Source organism: Cherax quadricarinatus, chromosome 5 (assembly GCF_038502225.1).
Source record: "Cherax quadricarinatus isolate ZL_2023a chromosome 5, ASM3850222v1, whole genome shotgun sequence".
NCBI lineage: Eukaryota > Metazoa > Arthropoda > Malacostraca > Decapoda > Parastacidae > Cherax > Cherax quadricarinatus.
Window position 1 is genome coordinate 55,692,080 of NC_091296.1, and position 18,205 is coordinate 55,710,284.

The following is an 18,205-nucleotide window of genomic DNA, read 5'->3' on the forward strand; positions in this document are numbered from 1 at the left end:
CAAAAACAGTGATTATGTATGAATGAGGTGAAAGTGTTGAATGATGATGAAAGTATTTTCTTTTTGGGGATTTTCTTTCTTTCTGGGTCACCCTGCCTCAGTGGGAGATGGCGGACTTGTTGAAAAAAATAAAATTATGATCTACAATATACTGTATTCAAATGACAGAAGTGGATTGTTTTAGGAAAAAATAATACAAATATAATTCATTAATAAACATCTTAAGAAAATAAATATGTATCTTTTGCATTCAAATAGATTTTTGTGTAATACAATAATAAATTTATTGTAACATATACAAGATCTATAAATATATGCAATGTAATACTGTACCAATGAAGTATTACTATTAACAACAATGAATTACTATACAGTTATACCCCGCCCTACATCATTAATGGGTTCCAAGAGCCGTGACGTAAACTGGACATGCCTTAAAATAACAACAAACACCATAAAACTAGTGTAAATAACTCACAAAAGAATATATCTATTGCTAAACCTTAAAGAACACTAAAAACACATTTTAGTCATTTTTTAGAGACTAGTGAACAATTAAAAAATTTATGACGTAGGTGATGCTGCTGAGTGACGTAAAGTTGGACGTAATGACATTCACTGAACTGAAATTTACTCTAGAGAAGTGGTGTAAAGGTGAATTTGATGTAGGTTGAAATAATGTACAGCAGGGTATGACTGTGTACAAATATAAGAAAGTCATATACTAATCATAAAAAAATGCTAAGACAAGTTATGAATATTTTAACATGAGTCATGTATGTCTCAAGTTGTATAAAACAATGAAAATGCCACGCAATTATGCATACATATAGTACTGCATATTCATATAACTGTACAAAAATAATTATTCTGCCACAGCATAAGTATTCATTACCGAAGAGAATCAGATGTAAGTCTGGGCTACCACTTTACAGTATTATGGTATACAGTATATGACAGAATTATATATGAAAAACATTATAGAATGGCTGGGTACAATATCCATCAAATCTACCAAGAATTCCACTTATGTCATAATATGGCACATAACACAGTAGGAAAGAAATAGCTCATCAGTTAAAAATACATATTACTAAATTCTTGGGAAGCACTAAACCCATAAGGGTCTCAGAGTGGAGTATTGGATAAGAAAAGACCAGAAAAAGTTACCCATGCCTTCTGCTTACAAAATATTAACCGAGGTCACTAACATGTTAACACTTAAGCATAAGCTTAACATCTTGTATAATAGGTACAGTGGTACCCCAAGTTTCGTACAGCTCCCAACTCGAGCAAGTGTGTAAGTGTATTATTGTAAGTGCTTTTGTAAGTGTTTTTTGGGGGGTCTGAAATGGACTAATCTAATTTACATTACGTATTCCTTATGGGAACAAATTCGTTTGGTAACAGCACTCGAACAGCCTTCTGGAACGAATTATGGTTGAAACTCGGGGTACTACTGTATATGTACGCCTACATAAATTACATTGCAAATGACAATTACAGGTAAACTCCAGGTAAGGACTTCTCTTCAAGCAAGACAAAGTAAAGGAAATATACTTTAATGACGTCGGTTGCTTGTCAAACCAATGCACATTTAAAACAGCATATACAGTCAGACCTCAGTTTTCGTATGCCCTAGTTTTCGTACGAGTCAGTTTTCAACGACTTTTTTCATCTAAATTTTGTCCCAGTTTTTGTACATCCGCTCGCTTTTCGTACAGTTAAAAATGGTCCATACCAAACTTTTATCTCCATTGGGAAGTGGAACAGAATCTTTCCTCTGTAAGCCATGCGTGTTGTAAGAGCCGACTGATGCGCTGGGAGCAAGGGGTTAGTAACCCCTTCTCCTGTATAAATTACTAAATGTAAAAAGAATATAAACATCACAGTTTTCTTAAGACATGTCCGCTAACTCTATTTATTTGGTACTGGCCAAAGTGGCCATGTCCATGACCTGTCCATGTTCATTGTTTCACGAGCTGTAAGTCACCTGAACCGGTTTATTGTTTATGTTCACTTACGGATACACTCGTCATTCAGTTGCCAATTTTCCTTGGATTTAGAGCACTTTGTGTGAATTTACCAACATATAAACTGCAATTAACAATGGTTTCTAAAGGAAGTGGTAATGCCAAAAGAAAATGCGTGGTTCTCAGAGATCTATATCGTCTCAGCCATTTATGAGTTTTCAGCCCTCTACATCTCAGCTATGTACATTATCTTCACAAATAGAGCTTTACAGCTCCTCTGACTCAGAATAAAAGTTTTTCTCAGTCACCACTATTGATCACAGCAATTTACACATCTCTCCACCACAAAATGGTAAGTAAAATTATTGTACATTATGTAGAGTATGTACTATAAAAATTACTGTACTGTACTGTACAATACTGCACTGTAATACTACAGGTTATAATACCCGTATTATTAGCGACTGGTTGTTTGCATCAGCGGACCAAGTTCTCTACTTCAGAAGACAACCAGATGATCAAGAAATATTAGTTTCATAATTCAGGAGTTGCAGACCATTGGCATTATTGTACACCTCCTCCTCCCTATTAATCTGTTAATGGGAAGTTTTACTTTACTTACATATCCTGGCTTGCAGCACACACAATGAAGAGCCTCCACAAGTGTCAATAATTACATAGGGACTCTTGTTTGTCAATATTCCATGCTCTCAGAATATTCTTGCTATAAAATGTACTTACTAATACTGCAAAGTGCCACTGACCATATCAAAGCCTTGAGTGAAAATATAACCCTGTGCAGTGTGCACTGCCTGAGGAGGAAGTGTTTGGACAGTATATTCAGCTGCAGTCACTCCTGGGATGGCTTGCACTGTCTGTACAGCCTGCACTGTTCCACCAATAGCAGTACCAACACCAGTCAAAGGAACACTCGAGCCAGATACCTATAAAATAAATTATAACCAATTATTTTTTTATATGGATGGTCAAGACTAGGAGCACCCTGTTAGTTCTACTTTTCCATTTAATAGGAGGAAAAATTTTAAATTCCCTGTCATCTGCATTGAAAATTTGTTCAGCAGCTATCTGTGACAAGTAAATTCCTGAGGGTAAAAAAAAAAAAGACAATGATTCTAGAATAATTTTTTTTTACAAAGACAGAAAATGGAATGAGATCTAAGAAGTATGGGTGAACCACTGGAATCTACAAATTATACAATATTTTAAATTGTGAAACCAGTATACCCTAAGCACAGCTCTGTTACTGTTACTGCAAATTGACAGCATTAGATTCTGATGGGTGTGAGAAAATTGCAAACCACTGTAAAATAAGACTAAGTAAACTGAACTGGTGCCCAAACTCTACACAAATACTCAAAATCCATAGTACCAGACTTCTGAGCCACTCGACTACAAAAGGCAGTGGACAACAAATTTCAAATGAATGGTAGAGTTATTTTAAACAGAAATTCACCTCTTAAGGGCTGTGTGTTGTTAAACATATAGGTATGAATACAATGAAGAGACTAGGTTCAGAAAAGTGAGGATGTTATGGAAATAGATTAAATCGGAATGCATTGTGTAAAATTATTATTGCCAAGTTTTGGACAAGATTCTGCTCTATACTGGGCACTTGGGAAATCTGGATATTTTATGCAGCTTCAATATTTACAACCATTGACTGTGCTGTATATTTATTCCATTATATGGTGTATAAGATAGCAAATTATTGTACATTAATGGATAGCATAAAGTTGAAGCTGTTTGGCCAAAAACTCTTAAGACACTATAATAATGAAAGTATTATGCTTAAAGAAAAACTAAAGGCACCACTGACCTGCACAACATGACCAATTGGTGGAATATGTGCTTGCATACCACCCACCACAGGAATGGTCACTGCCTGTTGCCCACCCACAGTAATGTACTGAGGAGCCCCAACCAGTCCACTGCCAACCTACACCAGAATAGTGATGTTAGAAGCAAATACATAATCCACATTATAAGTAATAATGGAAATGCAGATCATTTGAAGTTACACCCTCAAAGTAAATTTTTTTATTTTAACACATCAGTCGTTTTCCACCGAGGCAGGGTATGTACTATTACAGCTCCTCTTAGTAAACCACAATCTTTACACAGTATGGTATATCCTCTTAGTTCCCCTTAAACATTTTTTACACATTTTCACATGTGCCTATTCATCATACTGTTCATAGTTCCATTCCAATAAGAGAAATTAATATCTAATCACACCTTCAAAGCCATCAATAAGTAAGAGATATTGCAAAGACACTTAACAAAAAAAATTTTTTTACAAAGGCTCACACCAAGTTAGGGCTTTATCGCTTGGGTGAATCATCATGAAATCAGGCCCACTCTCCTTATAAGTATTGTCTGAATTACCACTTGTTGGCTTGTGCTACAGTGTGCCAGGTAATAATTAAGTAGGTATTTTCAACACTACCTCCTCCAGAGTGGCTGATGAGGTGTTGCTCTGCGTGTGAGACAGAGCCATGCCACTTCCACATGTAACTCCTTCCTCTTCCTTCAAGCCAGATGCTGCAGTTGCTATGGCTAGTGGGTCCAAAACTTGTACCTACATTAATTACAACAATTATGAAAAATCTCATACATTTTTTGCATGCTTTTCATGTCTATTAATGCAAGTTGTAGGAGCTACTCTTTTTGTACAAGGTAAGAATCACATATTAAATAATTTGTTTACATATGAACTATGAAGTCATTATGGTATAGCCTTGGCACTGACCAATCATTAAATTAGAGAAATGTTTATATTCAGGAATAGAATGCAAAAATACTTAATACAGTGGACCCCGCCTTACGATATTAATCCGTTCCTGAGAGCTCATCGTGAGCCAAAATTATTGTAAGGCGAATTAATTTTCCCCATAAGAAATATTTATTTTTTTTATTATCACACCGGCCGATTCCCACCAAGGCAGGGTGGCCCGAAAAAGAAAAACTTTCACCATCATTCACTCCATCACTGTCTTGCCAGAAGGGTGCTTTACACTACAGTTTTTAAACTGCAACATTAACACCCCTCCTTCAGAGTGCAGGCACTGTACTTCCCATCTCCAGGACTCAAGTCCGGCCTGCCGGTTTCCCTGAATCCCTTCATAAATGTTACTTTGCTCACACTCCAACAGCACGTCAAGTATTAAAAACCATTTGTCTCCATTCACTCCTATCAAACACGCTCACGCATGCCTGCTGGAAGTCCAAGCCCCTCGCACACAAAACCTCCTTTCCCCCCTCCCTCCAACCCTTCCTAGGCCGACCCCTACCCCGCCTTCCTTCCACTACAGACTGATACACTCTTGAAGTCATTCTGTTTCGCTCCATTCTCTCTACATGTCCGAACCACCTCAACAACCCTTCCTCAGCCCTCTGGACAACAGTTTTGGTAATCCCGCACCTCCTCCTAACTTCCAAACTACGAATTCTCTGCATTATATTCACACCACACATTGCCCTCAGACATGACATCTCCACTGCCTCCAGCCTTCTCCTCGCTGCAACATTCATCACCCACACTTCACACCCATATAAGAGCGTTGGTAAAACTATACTCTCATACATTCCCCTCTTTGCCTCCAAGGACAAAGTTCTTTGTCTCCACAGACTCCTAAGTGCACCACTCACTCTTTTTCCCTCATCAATTCTATGATTCACCTCATCTTTCATAGACCCATCCGCTGACACGTCCACTCCCAAATATCTGAATATGTTCACCTCCTCCATACTCTCTCCCTCCAATCTGATATTCAATCTTTCATCACCTAATCTTTTTGTTATCCTCATAACCTTACTCTTTCCTGTATTCACCTTTAATTTTCTTCTTTTGCACACCCTACCAAATTCATCCACCAATCTCTGCAACTTCTCTTCAGAATCTCCCAAGAGCACAGTGTCATCAGCAAAGAGCAGCTGTGACAACTCCCACTTTGTGTGTGATTCTTTATCTTTTAACTCCACGCCTCTTGCCAAGACCCTCGCATTTACTTCTCTTACAACCCCATCTATAAATATATTAAACAACCACGGTGACATCACACATCCTTGTCTAAGGCCTACTTTTACTGGGAAAAAATTTCCCTCTTTCCTACATACTCTAACTTGAGCCTCACTATCCTCGTAAAAACTCTTCACTGCTTTCAGTAACCTACCTCCTACACCATACACTTGCAACATCTGCCACATTGCCCCCCTATCCACCCTGTCATATGCCTTTTCCAAATCCATAAATGCCACAAAGACCTCTTTAGCCTTATCTAAATACTGTTCACTTATATGTTTCACTGTAAACACCTGGTCCACACACCCCCTACCTTTCCTAAAGCCTCCTTGTTCATCTGCTATCCTATTCTCCGTCTTACTCTTAATTCTTTCAATTATAACTCTACCATACACTTTACCAGGTACACTCAACAGACTTATCCCCCTATAATTTTTGCACTCTCTTTTATCCCCTTTGCCTTTATACAAAGAAATAATGGAAATCAAATTAATCCATGCAAGACACCCAAAAGTCTGAAAAAAAAATTTTACCACATGAAATATTAATTCTAATACACACAAACTTAAGAAGACATGCACAATTAATACTCTACTAAGAATAGAATACATGACACTTACCTTTATTGAAGATCTAGTGATGATTGATGGGATGGGAGGAGGGGAGGGTGTGGAAGTTGTTATTGTTTAGAAGGGGAATCCCCTTCCATTAGGACATTTTCTGGGGTTACTTTCCTTCTTCTTTTAATGCCACTAGGACCAGCTTGAGAGTCACTGACCTCTGTCGCACAACAAATCTGTCCCGTTCCTTTAAGATTTGCCTAAAATAGGCCACAACATTGTCATTGTAATAGTCACCAGCACAGCTTGCAATAGCTGTGTTAGGGTGCTTTTTCATCCATAAAGGTTTGCAGTTCAACCCACTTTGCACACATTTCCTTAATCTTTGAAGTAGGCACAATGGATTCCACAACTGGCATAGGTTTCTCAGGGTTAGCCCCAAACCCTTCAAAATATTCTTAATTTCCATACTAATTCTCACCCTTTTTACCAAAGGGTTGGCACTAGAAGCTTTCTTGGGGCCCATGGTGACTTATTTTGCAGTTACAAGCACAAAAAACACTGGGATAAGGTGAAATGTACCGAATGTATGTGTGGATGCGACCGCACTGGCTGGCTTGTAAACACTGGCGCTGAGGCCACACGTGGGACGCGTCCCCGACAAATCGCGTGACGCGAGTTTTTTAGCGTGAAGTGAGGCAAAAGTTTTGCACTAAAATGTATCGTATGGCGGATTTAACATAACACAATGCCATCGTAAGGTGGGGGTCCACTGTATAGACAGTCTAAAAAGGAATAATAATAATTCAAAATACTGTGGCACAAAAAATGAAAAATTCAAGCAAGCTATAACAACACTGATAAAGGTCAAAAAATGGGTCAGAAGATTATGATATTAAATAACGAGACAATTTTTTTTTTTCAACAAGTCAGCCGTCTCCCACCGAGGCAGGGTGACCCAAAAAGAAAGAAAATCCCCAAAAAGAAAATACTTTCATCATTCAACACTTTCACCTCACTCACACATAATCACTGTTTTTGCAGAGGTGCCCAGAATACAACAGTTTAGAGGTATATATGTATAAAAATACACAATATATCTCTCCAAACTGCCAATATCTCAAACCCCTCCTTTAGAGTGCAGGCACTGTACTTCCCATTTCCAGGACTCAAGTCCGGTTACATAAAATAATGAGACAAATGTAGTAATAAAATGAGAAATGCTAAAAATATTAAAGGCATATTTAGCATACAAGTAAAATCAATACAAAATAGAAAATGTATTGACATAAAAAGCTCAAAAAAAAGTACAAGGAAAAAAAATGGCAAATTCTCTTGGTAATGAAACTGGAAAGATTTCAGTCATATGTATGTGTAAGAGATGCATTTTAGCACACATTTCTCATTTTTTTAATGTTTCACAATTTTTTAAAAAATCATTTGAAATATTCCATTAAACTACTGTTTGTAGATACTAACTAGGTACTTTTTAAAAGCCATGCATTGATTTTGGCTAATAACACAGAAAGTAAGGAAAAATAGCAAGAATTCTGCAATTCTGCACCTCAGTAGAGGTCTTGATTAATATAACAGCTATTCAAAAGTGATATAAATGTTTGTATCTTGACCTGAGTAAGTGTAGTGCTGGCAGTGCTGGTCTGGTTGGGAGCAACAACAGTCACAGCTACTTTGTCACACTGCTTATCATGTACTTTTCTGAAACACCAACAACAACTTACAATAGCTATAGAGAATACGTTTTGGCAATGAATGCAAGAATAACTAAATTGAGTTAAAGAAAACTATCATGAGAATAAATGCTGATGTTTGCTATGGTCTGTTGAAAGAACACTATGAAAGGAATAAAAAAATTTAATATTCTGAGATGAGTAAAGTAACGAATACATTATTGACATGGAAGACTTTAACCCTTTCACTGTCCAGACCCCCAATCTGAAACTTGTCAACACTGTCCAAAAGCTTTCATAAAATATTTTTATTACCTTTTCTTATGAAATGGTAAAGAATCTTTTTCTGAAGGTAATAAAACAAAAAGTACGAAATTTGATGGAAAATTGATGAAATTAAGCTTTTGTGAATTTTGCTATGTCAGCCATATATATATGCATCAGCGAGTTTGCCCACTGAGTCCTATTTTAGGCCAATTACATTGTTCCAGTAGACAAATCCTTAGCTATTTCGCAAGTACATCTTCCATTTTATTGACCAAGCACAAGAAATCTCCCAATCAACTATTTCAACTACCCAATAAGGTGATCAGAAATTGCTATTTTGGCCAATTTCACACAATTTTCAAAATATTCCAATTTCAAAATAGGGTCCAGAATAAACAATGCAGGCATTCCTAGTATGCACTAAAATAACATTAGTATGTAGTTATGTTCCTAGGTTTTACACATGAATTCCATTTTGATTTTTTTTATTCACACAAATAAGTTTTATTCACACACAAAAAAAATATAAGAGTCACTGTTACGCAATATTCTAATAATTGTATAAATTATATCAGCGCATTCATGAATGCATATTAGACCCACCAGTTGGATGTGTAATGGACGAGTGAGATTTGTTTACTCTTGAATATCAGCCAAAATCGAACATTTCTGCTACTTTGAGCTCAATTTCAAGCTATTTTCAGTCCTAAAACCAATCAAAATCATCTCTATTTCTGTAATATATCTTCCATTCTGCCAAATGAGACCAAGAAACTGAGAATACAACCATAATAATCATATGAAAATACACCACTGTTGTAACCCAGTAACACAGTCACAGTTTTTTCTTCTCATTATGCACCGAGTACTGCAGGATCTTTTTTATATGGTGCACACTTACTGCATAGACCCCTTCTTTCATATCTAGGCCCAAATTCACTGCTCACAGCTTATCTGAGTGAGCTGAGCTCATAGTTTAGTATACATATATGTATTAAGGTACAGTACGACCAGTGGCCTCAAAGCTGTAGTACTATGAGATGTGGTCAGTGAAGTGCTTAATGACAACAATGCTGCATTTTTTCCTTCCTCACCTAACATGTTGCTTTAAATCCCAGGCTCCTGCATATGTTTTTGTACAGTAAGAACAACGGTAACGTCGGTCTCCTCGATGACGACTCACATGCTCGTCTAACTTTGTCTTGCTGACAAAGCCACGAACACACAATTGGCACTGGAATGGTCTCTCACCTGTATAAGTGAAGAAAAATCTGAAGTTAGAATAACAATCAAGTTTGAAGCACATATAAAAAAAGCATATAGGAAAAACACAAAAAAGCACATGGGGAAAAATAGAAGTACAGTGGACCCTTGACCAACGGCATTAATCCGTTCCAGAAAGCTAGCTGTTAGTCGAATTTGCTGTTAGTCAAATTCATTTTCCCCATGAGAAATAATGGAAATAGAATTAATCTGTTCCAGACACCCAAAAGTATTAAACAAAATAATTTTTTTTTACATGAAATATACATTTCCCTACACAAAAACGAATGGGGCATGCAAAATAAACAATAATTAAATGCCACTTACCTTTATTGTGGAGTTGCTGATGAGTGATGAGATGGTAGGAGGGCAGATGATGCAGGTGTTCTATTGTTTGGAAGAGGAATCCCCTTCCATAAAGACTTCAAGTACTAAGTCCTTTGGTGGGGTTACCTCCCTTGGTTTTTTAATGCCACTAGGGCCAGCTTGAGTCACTGGACCCCTGTTGCACCAAAAATCTGCTCAAAGAGCTGTGTTTCTCACGTGCCCTTAGGATTTCCCTAAAATGGGACACAAGGGTGTCATTGTACATGTTGCCAATATGGCTTGCAACAGCTGTAACAGGATAAAATTCATCGATAAATGCTTGCACCTTTGTAAACATTGTACACATTTCCCTAATCCTTGACGAAGTCATCTTCCTTCATCTCTTCCTCCTGCTTTGAAGAACATTCCCGAGATGTGATCTGTTGCTGTTGCACCTGAGGCTCTTGCAGGTCCAAGACAGTACTGATGGTTGAATGGGATTTGTTGTACAGCCTTTCAAACTCGGACATACGCACTCCACTTTCGTACTTTTCAATAATCTCTTTCTTCATTTCCATCGTAATTCTCACCCTTTTAACCACAGGCTTGGCACTAGAAGCTTTCTTGGGGCCCATGGTGGCTTATTTAGCAGTTACAAGCACTAAAAACACTGGAATAATACAAAATATATTGCAGGTACATGTGGCACACTGACTCTTGGAGTGGCTAGGCCCGCTCAGGCTGAAAGCTGTTAGATGAGTTTTTCGCCGTTGGTAGAGCCATTTTTTTTTATGTCAAAGAGCACTGTTAGATGAATTTGCTGTTACTTGATGCCGCCGTTGGGCGGGGGTCCACTGTATTCATACAGGTTCATTATCAGTATTTAATTAAGTAAAACACTTTAAAACGTTACACTATAAAATTCAAGATTTATCATTGTGCTGAAAAATTATCCATGGAATAGAGCTGAAACTGAAGGAAAATACACTAAAAATTACACTGGTCTGCATTTAGAATGATTTTAATTTTTATTTTTATTCATGGTTGCAATTTTACATATTCTTGGGCTGCTGATTGTAAATATCTAAACCATTTTGCTCTATCACATATAGATTTTGAATAAAATACAAATTAATGATAAAAATATGAATTTTTAATAAATTGTTAATTTATTAAAATTAGGCAAGTAATCATGGAAAAGCACATTATGTTAGTTTTAAGAACATACGAATTCCAAATCAACATGAATCAAATCAAATGTTTTTTTTTTTTTCAACAAGTCGGCTGTCTCCCACCTAGAAAGGGTGACCCAAAAAGGAAGAAAATCCCCAAAATGAAAATACTTTCATCACCATTCAACACTTTCACCTCACTCATACATAATCACTGTTTTTGCAGAGGTGCCCAGATACAGTTTAGAAGCATATATAAAGATACAATATAAAAAATGACCTGAAATAATTACAATATCAGGGCCCCAATTATATATACACCGTCCTAATACACACCCCTCCAAACTGCCAATATCCCTAACCCCTCCTTTAAAGCCAGGACATCCAGCTTCTTCTCATTCATAACATAAACAATTGTCTCTTTCTTATCATTCGCACAACATCCATGCACATTCAAACATCCCACTTTGATGGTTTTCTTTTACTTTTTAGTAGGCTATATGTGAAAAGGGGTTACTAGCCCATTGTTCCCAGCATATTAGTTGACTTTTAAACACACACGGCTTACGGAAGAAAGATTCTTATTCCACTTCCCCATGGATATAAAAGGAAAAGCAATAAGAAAACTCAAAGAAAACTCAGAAGTGTGTGTATACAGAAATGTGTATTGTATGTGCAGTGTGACCTAAGTATAAGTAACAAGATGTACCTGAAATCTTTCACGTTTATGAGACAGAAAACAGGCACCAGCAATCCTGCCATCATGTAAAACAATTACAGGCTTTTATATTACACTCACTTGGCAGGATGGTGGTACCTCCCTGGGTGGTTGCTGTCTACCAACCTACTACATCAAAATGCTTGTCCTTCATCAATTCCCGAATCTGAGGGCCAACAACGATTCCTGCCTTTAGCTTGCCTTCACTTATACGAGGAAACTTTGACTCCAGGTACTTGAAAGCAGTTCCATCCTTGTTCAAGGCCATCACAAAATTTTTCATAAGCCCTAATTTTATGTGGAATGGTGGCAGCATAATTTTCTTGGGGTCAACTAGTGGCACAGTTTTTATGTTGTGATTTCCGGGTAAGAAGCTGGTTCTTGGTGGCCAATCTTTTTGTTCATAGTGCTGGCTGTCTGCCCTACTATCCCAAAGACACAGAACACAGGGATACTTGGTGTATCCACCTTGAAGACGTAGTAGGAGAGCAATAGCTTTTGAACTACAAATGAGAAAATTGTGGTTCTGGTACTTGATTGCAGATATTAGTGTCTTCATATCTGCCTAAGTTTCTGACATTTTGACACTATGGCCAATTGGCACAGATGCAACTGTGTTGCCATTGTAGAGAAGTACAGTCTTTAAACTTCTTTTAGAAGAATCAATGAAGAGTCTCCATTCATCTGCTTTGTATGACATCCCCATGTGTTCAATAACGCCAGAAATATTTGAGCAGAAAACTAAAGATTCCTCTTTGTCAAAGAACTGAGTGAATTCTTCTTCACGATGATGGTATCAAGAGAATTTTGTTCCAGGAGCTAGAAGACTGTGTTTCTTCAGTCTAGAGCCAAGTAACTGTGCACTTTCTTTTGGAAGTCACTGAGCTCAACTTGGTTAAAGGGTTTGGGATCATCATTTGTTGGTGGTTCATAGTCTACTTCCATCTCCTTACAATCACTGGTATCAGACTGATGAAATTTGCCATGTAACAGGTGGTAGAGGTACAGGAATATCTTCAGGCCTTATTGCTGAAGGAATACTTGGGTACACTATGCAATCTTTAGTCTTTTTGTTGAATCCAGCTACTTTAATCATACAAAAGTAGCAGTCATCATGGTGGTTCATCTGCTCCCGCCATACCATTGATGCTCCAAAGGGCATACATTTAAGTTTTCCAACTGACCACATTTGGAGCTTTCTGATGCAACTCTTGCAAGCTTTGTGTGGTGCAAATGGTTTGTCCTGGTCTCCAAGTTTGCAGCCAAAATAAGCAAAATAGCAGTGCTTCAATAAAGGAGTAATGTTGCTTCAAGAATCTGAAGGGGTAAATTGCCTGCAGACATAGCAAAATATGTCTGGTGAATTTATGCAGCCTCTAGACATATTAATAATCTGAAAATAAAGAAGAAAGATATTAGATTTAACATTTAAGTCAATATACGGTAAGCATTTTAATTGGTAATATACCACTTTCTCATTTACTTATGTTATACGAAAAGAGAAAAGTAACGTTTCCGCATAACTTGACAACCTGACGTGATACAGATGAATAAAAAACACAATGAATCACTATTTTCCATATATATACTGAAAAAGATACCCTAGAGTCAATAAAAAAAATCATGCAGACCAGTGTTACAAATTATATAACCATTTACAGTGGAACCTTGAAAATTGAACGTACCAAATATCGAAAGTTTCGAAAATAAGACCATTTTTTCGGACAAACTGTACCAAAAATCAAACGCCGTTTCAAATTTCGGACCGCCGGGTATGGGACCTGTCCGCTGGCCCGCTCTGTCCGCGTCCCCGCGCAGGCGCCGTGAGCAGTCTAGCTTTGTTTATGCTTGAATGAGCACTGACCTGCGATCTCATTCACACATTTTACGATTATTTTGTTGTGTTTAGTACTGTGAAATAAGCTGCCATGGGCCCAAAGAAACTTGCTAGCGGTACCCCTGTGTTAAAGAAAGTGAGAAACACCATAGATGTGAAGAAGGAAATAATACAGAAGTATGAGAGTGGTGCGAGACTTGTTGAGCTTGCCAGGATGTACAGAGGACTGTGGACAGTTATTTTGTGAGACAAACAGACGACTGTGAAGTTATTTTGTGAGACAGAAACAGACGACTGTGGACAGTTATTTTGTGAGACAGAAACAGACGATTGTGGACAGTTATTTTGTGAGACAGAAACAGACGACTGTGAAGTTATTTTGTGAGACAGAAACAGACGATTGTGGACAGTTATTTTGTGAGACAGAAACAGACGACTGTGGATAGTTATTTTGTGAGACAGAAACAGAGGACTGTAGACAGTTATTTTGTGAGACTGGGGTCCAATGACTCTCAAGCTGGTCCTAGTGGCATTAAAATACAGAGAAGGGAAGCAACCCCAGAGAGGGCTTTGATACCGGAAGTCCTCATGGAGGGGGATTCTCCTTCCAAACAATAACCCCAACTCCCTCTCTCCTCCTCCCTATCTTCCAGATGCCATCACCACCAATCTTCAATAAAGGTAAGTAAAAATGTTATTTTATATTACTATACATAATTAAAGACTATAGCATTTGTGTGTATGTAAAACTGTAATTAATCTCTAAAAAATGTATTATTTTTGTGAATATTTTTGGGTTTCTGGAACGGAGTAATTGTATTTCCATTATTTCTTATGAGAAATATTGCTTCGAATTTCAGACTTTTCGAATTTAGAACTAGCTCCTGGAACGGATTAAGTTCGATTTTTGAGGTTCCACTGTATTATATTAAAACAGTAAGGAAGATACATATAATTGTGCTGAATAACCTACAAGGAGGAAACTATTCAGGAAATCCAACTTCTGAAATATAACCAAAATTTGACTAGTATACAATAAACAACCATATACCTGTGTGTATTCTCTCATGATATTTGAGTTTTTCCTTCCTTTTAAACTTCTTTTTACAAAAGGTGCATTCAAATCGTTTAAGATCATTATGGACTTCCATGTGGGCCATAAGTGAATTCTGGGTCATGAATTTATTACCACATACCTGCAAAATGTATGTCAATGTATTATGATTCGTGTACTGAAGGTTCCATTATAAAGGGCTATATATTCAGGATAAAATTAAGCAATAAATTTAATTCAATAAAATTTTCTATACTTGTTACATAAACATGTTCGATAGCATGCTGTTGTATTTACTTGCATATTTTACACCACATAATTTACCTATCTTAATTTTAAAAATCCAAACTTTAAATCAGAAATATTTTTTGCATCCCTGTCATCACATTTTCATTCTATTGGAGTGCAATCAAGACTACATTACCTTGAACACCTCTAGTATATAATGCAAGTGTCCAGAACTTTCTTTGGACATTGTATATACTTAAAATTGTACTAATTGTAATATTATTTGTTTGGTGCTACCACCCTATAACCCATGTCTAGTTTTAAGCAGTGTAAACCCAAAATACCCTGGCATATTAGTGGCTTTCTTTGTACTTAACAACACTATATAATGTAAATCACACATTGTAACCTTTGCAAAGAAATTAATTTGTTTGTTTTATACATGACAATGAAACAAGATAATTAGAACCAGAGTGAGCACTACATATGACCATATAGTAGGAATGAACAAATAACATGAAATACCTGACACAAAAATTTTTTGTCCAGTCCATGCATCCTCAGTTTATGATTTGTTAAATATATTCGACGAATAAATTTTTTGGGGCACAGTTCACACTTGAACGGACCCATGGCACTATTTGACTCGTGCCAATTTATTGCATGCTTCTGTAGAGATGTCCTTCTCTGGAATGTCTTTCCACATTCTTCACACACAAAACATTTTTCGTCTCTGTGAGGAAAGAGAAAATTTTAAAATGTGAAGGCATTTTATCCTTACATAGCCTGGGCTATTCATCATGATAGTCTTTGAAGTTACCATTTGTTTATCTTTATTTTTTTTTTATTATCACACTGGCCGATTCCCACCAAGGCAGGGTGGCCCGAAAAAGAAAAACTTTCACCATCATTCACTCCATCACTGTCTTGCCAGAAGGGTGCTTTACACTACAGTTTTTAAACTGCAACATTAACACCCCTCCTTCAGAGTGCAGGCACTGTACTTCCCATCTCCAGGACTCAAGTCCGGCCTGCCGGTTTCCCTGAACCCCTTCATAAATGTTACTTTGCTCACACTCCAACAGCATGTCAAGTATTAAAAACCATTCGTCTCCATTCACTCCTATCAAACACGCTCACGCACGCCTGCTGGAAGTCCAAGCCCCTCGCACACAAAACCTCCTTTACCCCCTCCTTCCAACCTTTCCTAGGCCGACCCCTACCCTGCCTTCCTTCCACTACAGACTGATACACTCTTGAAGTCATTCTGTTTCGCTCCATTCTCTCTACATGTCCGAACCACCTCAACAACCCTTCCTCAGCTCTCTGGACAACAGTTTTGGTAATCCCGCACCTCCTCCTAACTTCCAAACTACGAATTCTCTGCATAATATTCACACCACACATTGCCCTCAGACATGACATCTCCACTGCCTCCAGCCTTCTCCTCGCTGCAACATTCATCACCCATGCTTCACACCCATATAAGAGTGTTGGTAAAACTATACTCTCATACATTCCCCTCTTTGCTTCCAAGGACAAAGTTCTTTGTCTCCACAGACTCCTAAGTGCACCACTCACCCTTTTCCCCTCATCAATTCTATGATTCACCTCATCCTTCATAGACCCATCCGCTGACATGTCCACTCCCAAATATCTGAATACATTCACCTCCTCCATACTCTCTCCCTCCAATCTGATATCCAATCTTTCATCACCTAATATTTTTGTTATCCTCATAACCTTACTCTTTCCTGTATTCACTTTTAATTTTCTTCTTTTACACACCCTACCAAATTCATCCACCAATCTCTGCAACTTCTCTTCAAAATCTCCCAAGAGCACAGTGTCATCAGCAAAGAGCAACTGTGACAACTCCCACTTTATGTGTGATTCTTTATCTTTTAACTCCACGCCTCTTGTCAAGACCCTCGCATTTACTTCTCTTACAACCCCATCTATAAATATATTAACCCTTTGACTGTCGAAGGGCCCAATCCTGAAGTTGCTCCTGGTGTCGCAAAATATTCGAAAAAAAAAAATTATTTTTTCTTATGAAATGATAGAGAATCTTTTCCCGATTGTAAAGACACCAAAAAAACGAAATTTGATGGAAAACTGACGGAATTACGCTCTCGCGAAGTTAGCGACTTCGGCAATATTTAAAAATCGGCAATTTCGCCCACTTTGAGCCCTATTTTCGGCTAATTCCGTTATTCCAGTCAACCAAACTCATAACTATTTCTTCAGAACTCTATTTTTTCTATCGATTGAGCACAAGAAACTGCCCATTTACCGATTTCAACTACCCAATAACATGGTCAGAAATTTGCAATTTGGCCAATTTCACGAAAATTAAAAAATACGACAATTTCAAAATAAGGTCCAGAATGAACAATGCAGACATTCCTGGCTCTAAACTAAGATTTTCTTTGTTCATCAGTCATGTCTCCAGGTCCCTGTGATATTACTCTTGCTTTTTATTTTGAAATTTTATTCAAACAAAAAATAGAAGATTTACTGTTATGCAGACTACTGCAATACTGTAATAATTGTAAAAATTACATCAACCCATTCATGACTGCGTATTAGAATGGCTATTTGGACATTTATTGGACAATGACATCATTTGTTTACTTTTGAACATCGGCAAAAATCAAACATTTCCTGTACTTTGTGCTCCATTTCCAGGTTCTTTTTATAGTAAAATTAATCAAAATCACCTCCATTTCTATAATATAGTTTCCATTCTATCAAATGAGACCATGAAAACGAGTATACAACCACAAATACTATACGAAAATAGACCACAAAGTCGGCATTTTAATTAAAAAAAACGGTCGGAGTTTTTTTTTTCTCATTATGCACTGCGTGGTCCAGGATTTTTTTTATGTGGTGCACACTGACCACACAGACCCATTCTCTCACATGTGGGCCTACTAGCTTTCTCCTGCCTGATTTGAAGCCGCTAGAATTTATGAGTATATATACGTCAAACACGGTACCTCACAAACGTATATATACGGCCGCGACAGTCAAAGGGTTAAACAACCACGGTGACATCACACATCCTTGTCTAAGGCCTACTTTTACTGGG

General features: G+C 37.4%; 1 protein-coding gene across 2 annotated transcripts in view; it reads right to left on the bottom strand.

Moving 5' to 3' along the window:
• Nucleotides 1-204: 204 nt before the first annotated feature.
• The window catches only part of LOC128685031 (zinc finger protein 678), a 37,468-nt gene continuing 19,467 nt past the window's right edge, over nt 205-18,205 (bottom strand). For both annotated transcript variants that reach the window (XM_053771464.2, XM_070102241.1), the window contains exons 9-15: nt 15,634-15,841; nt 14,878-15,022; nt 9,625-9,781; nt 8,204-8,291; nt 4,441-4,572; nt 3,811-3,930; nt 205-2,917 (exon numbers count right to left, since the gene is read on the bottom strand). In XM_053771464.2, coding sequence (XP_053627439.2) covers nt 2,714-2,917; nt 3,811-3,930; nt 4,441-4,572; nt 8,204-8,291; nt 9,625-9,781; nt 14,878-15,022; nt 15,634-15,841 — 1,054 coding nt within the window. In that variant the 3' untranslated portion in view covers nt 205-2,713. The remainder of the gene's footprint in view (nt 2,918-3,810; nt 3,931-4,440; nt 4,573-8,203; nt 8,292-9,624; nt 9,782-14,877; nt 15,023-15,633; nt 15,842-18,205) is intronic.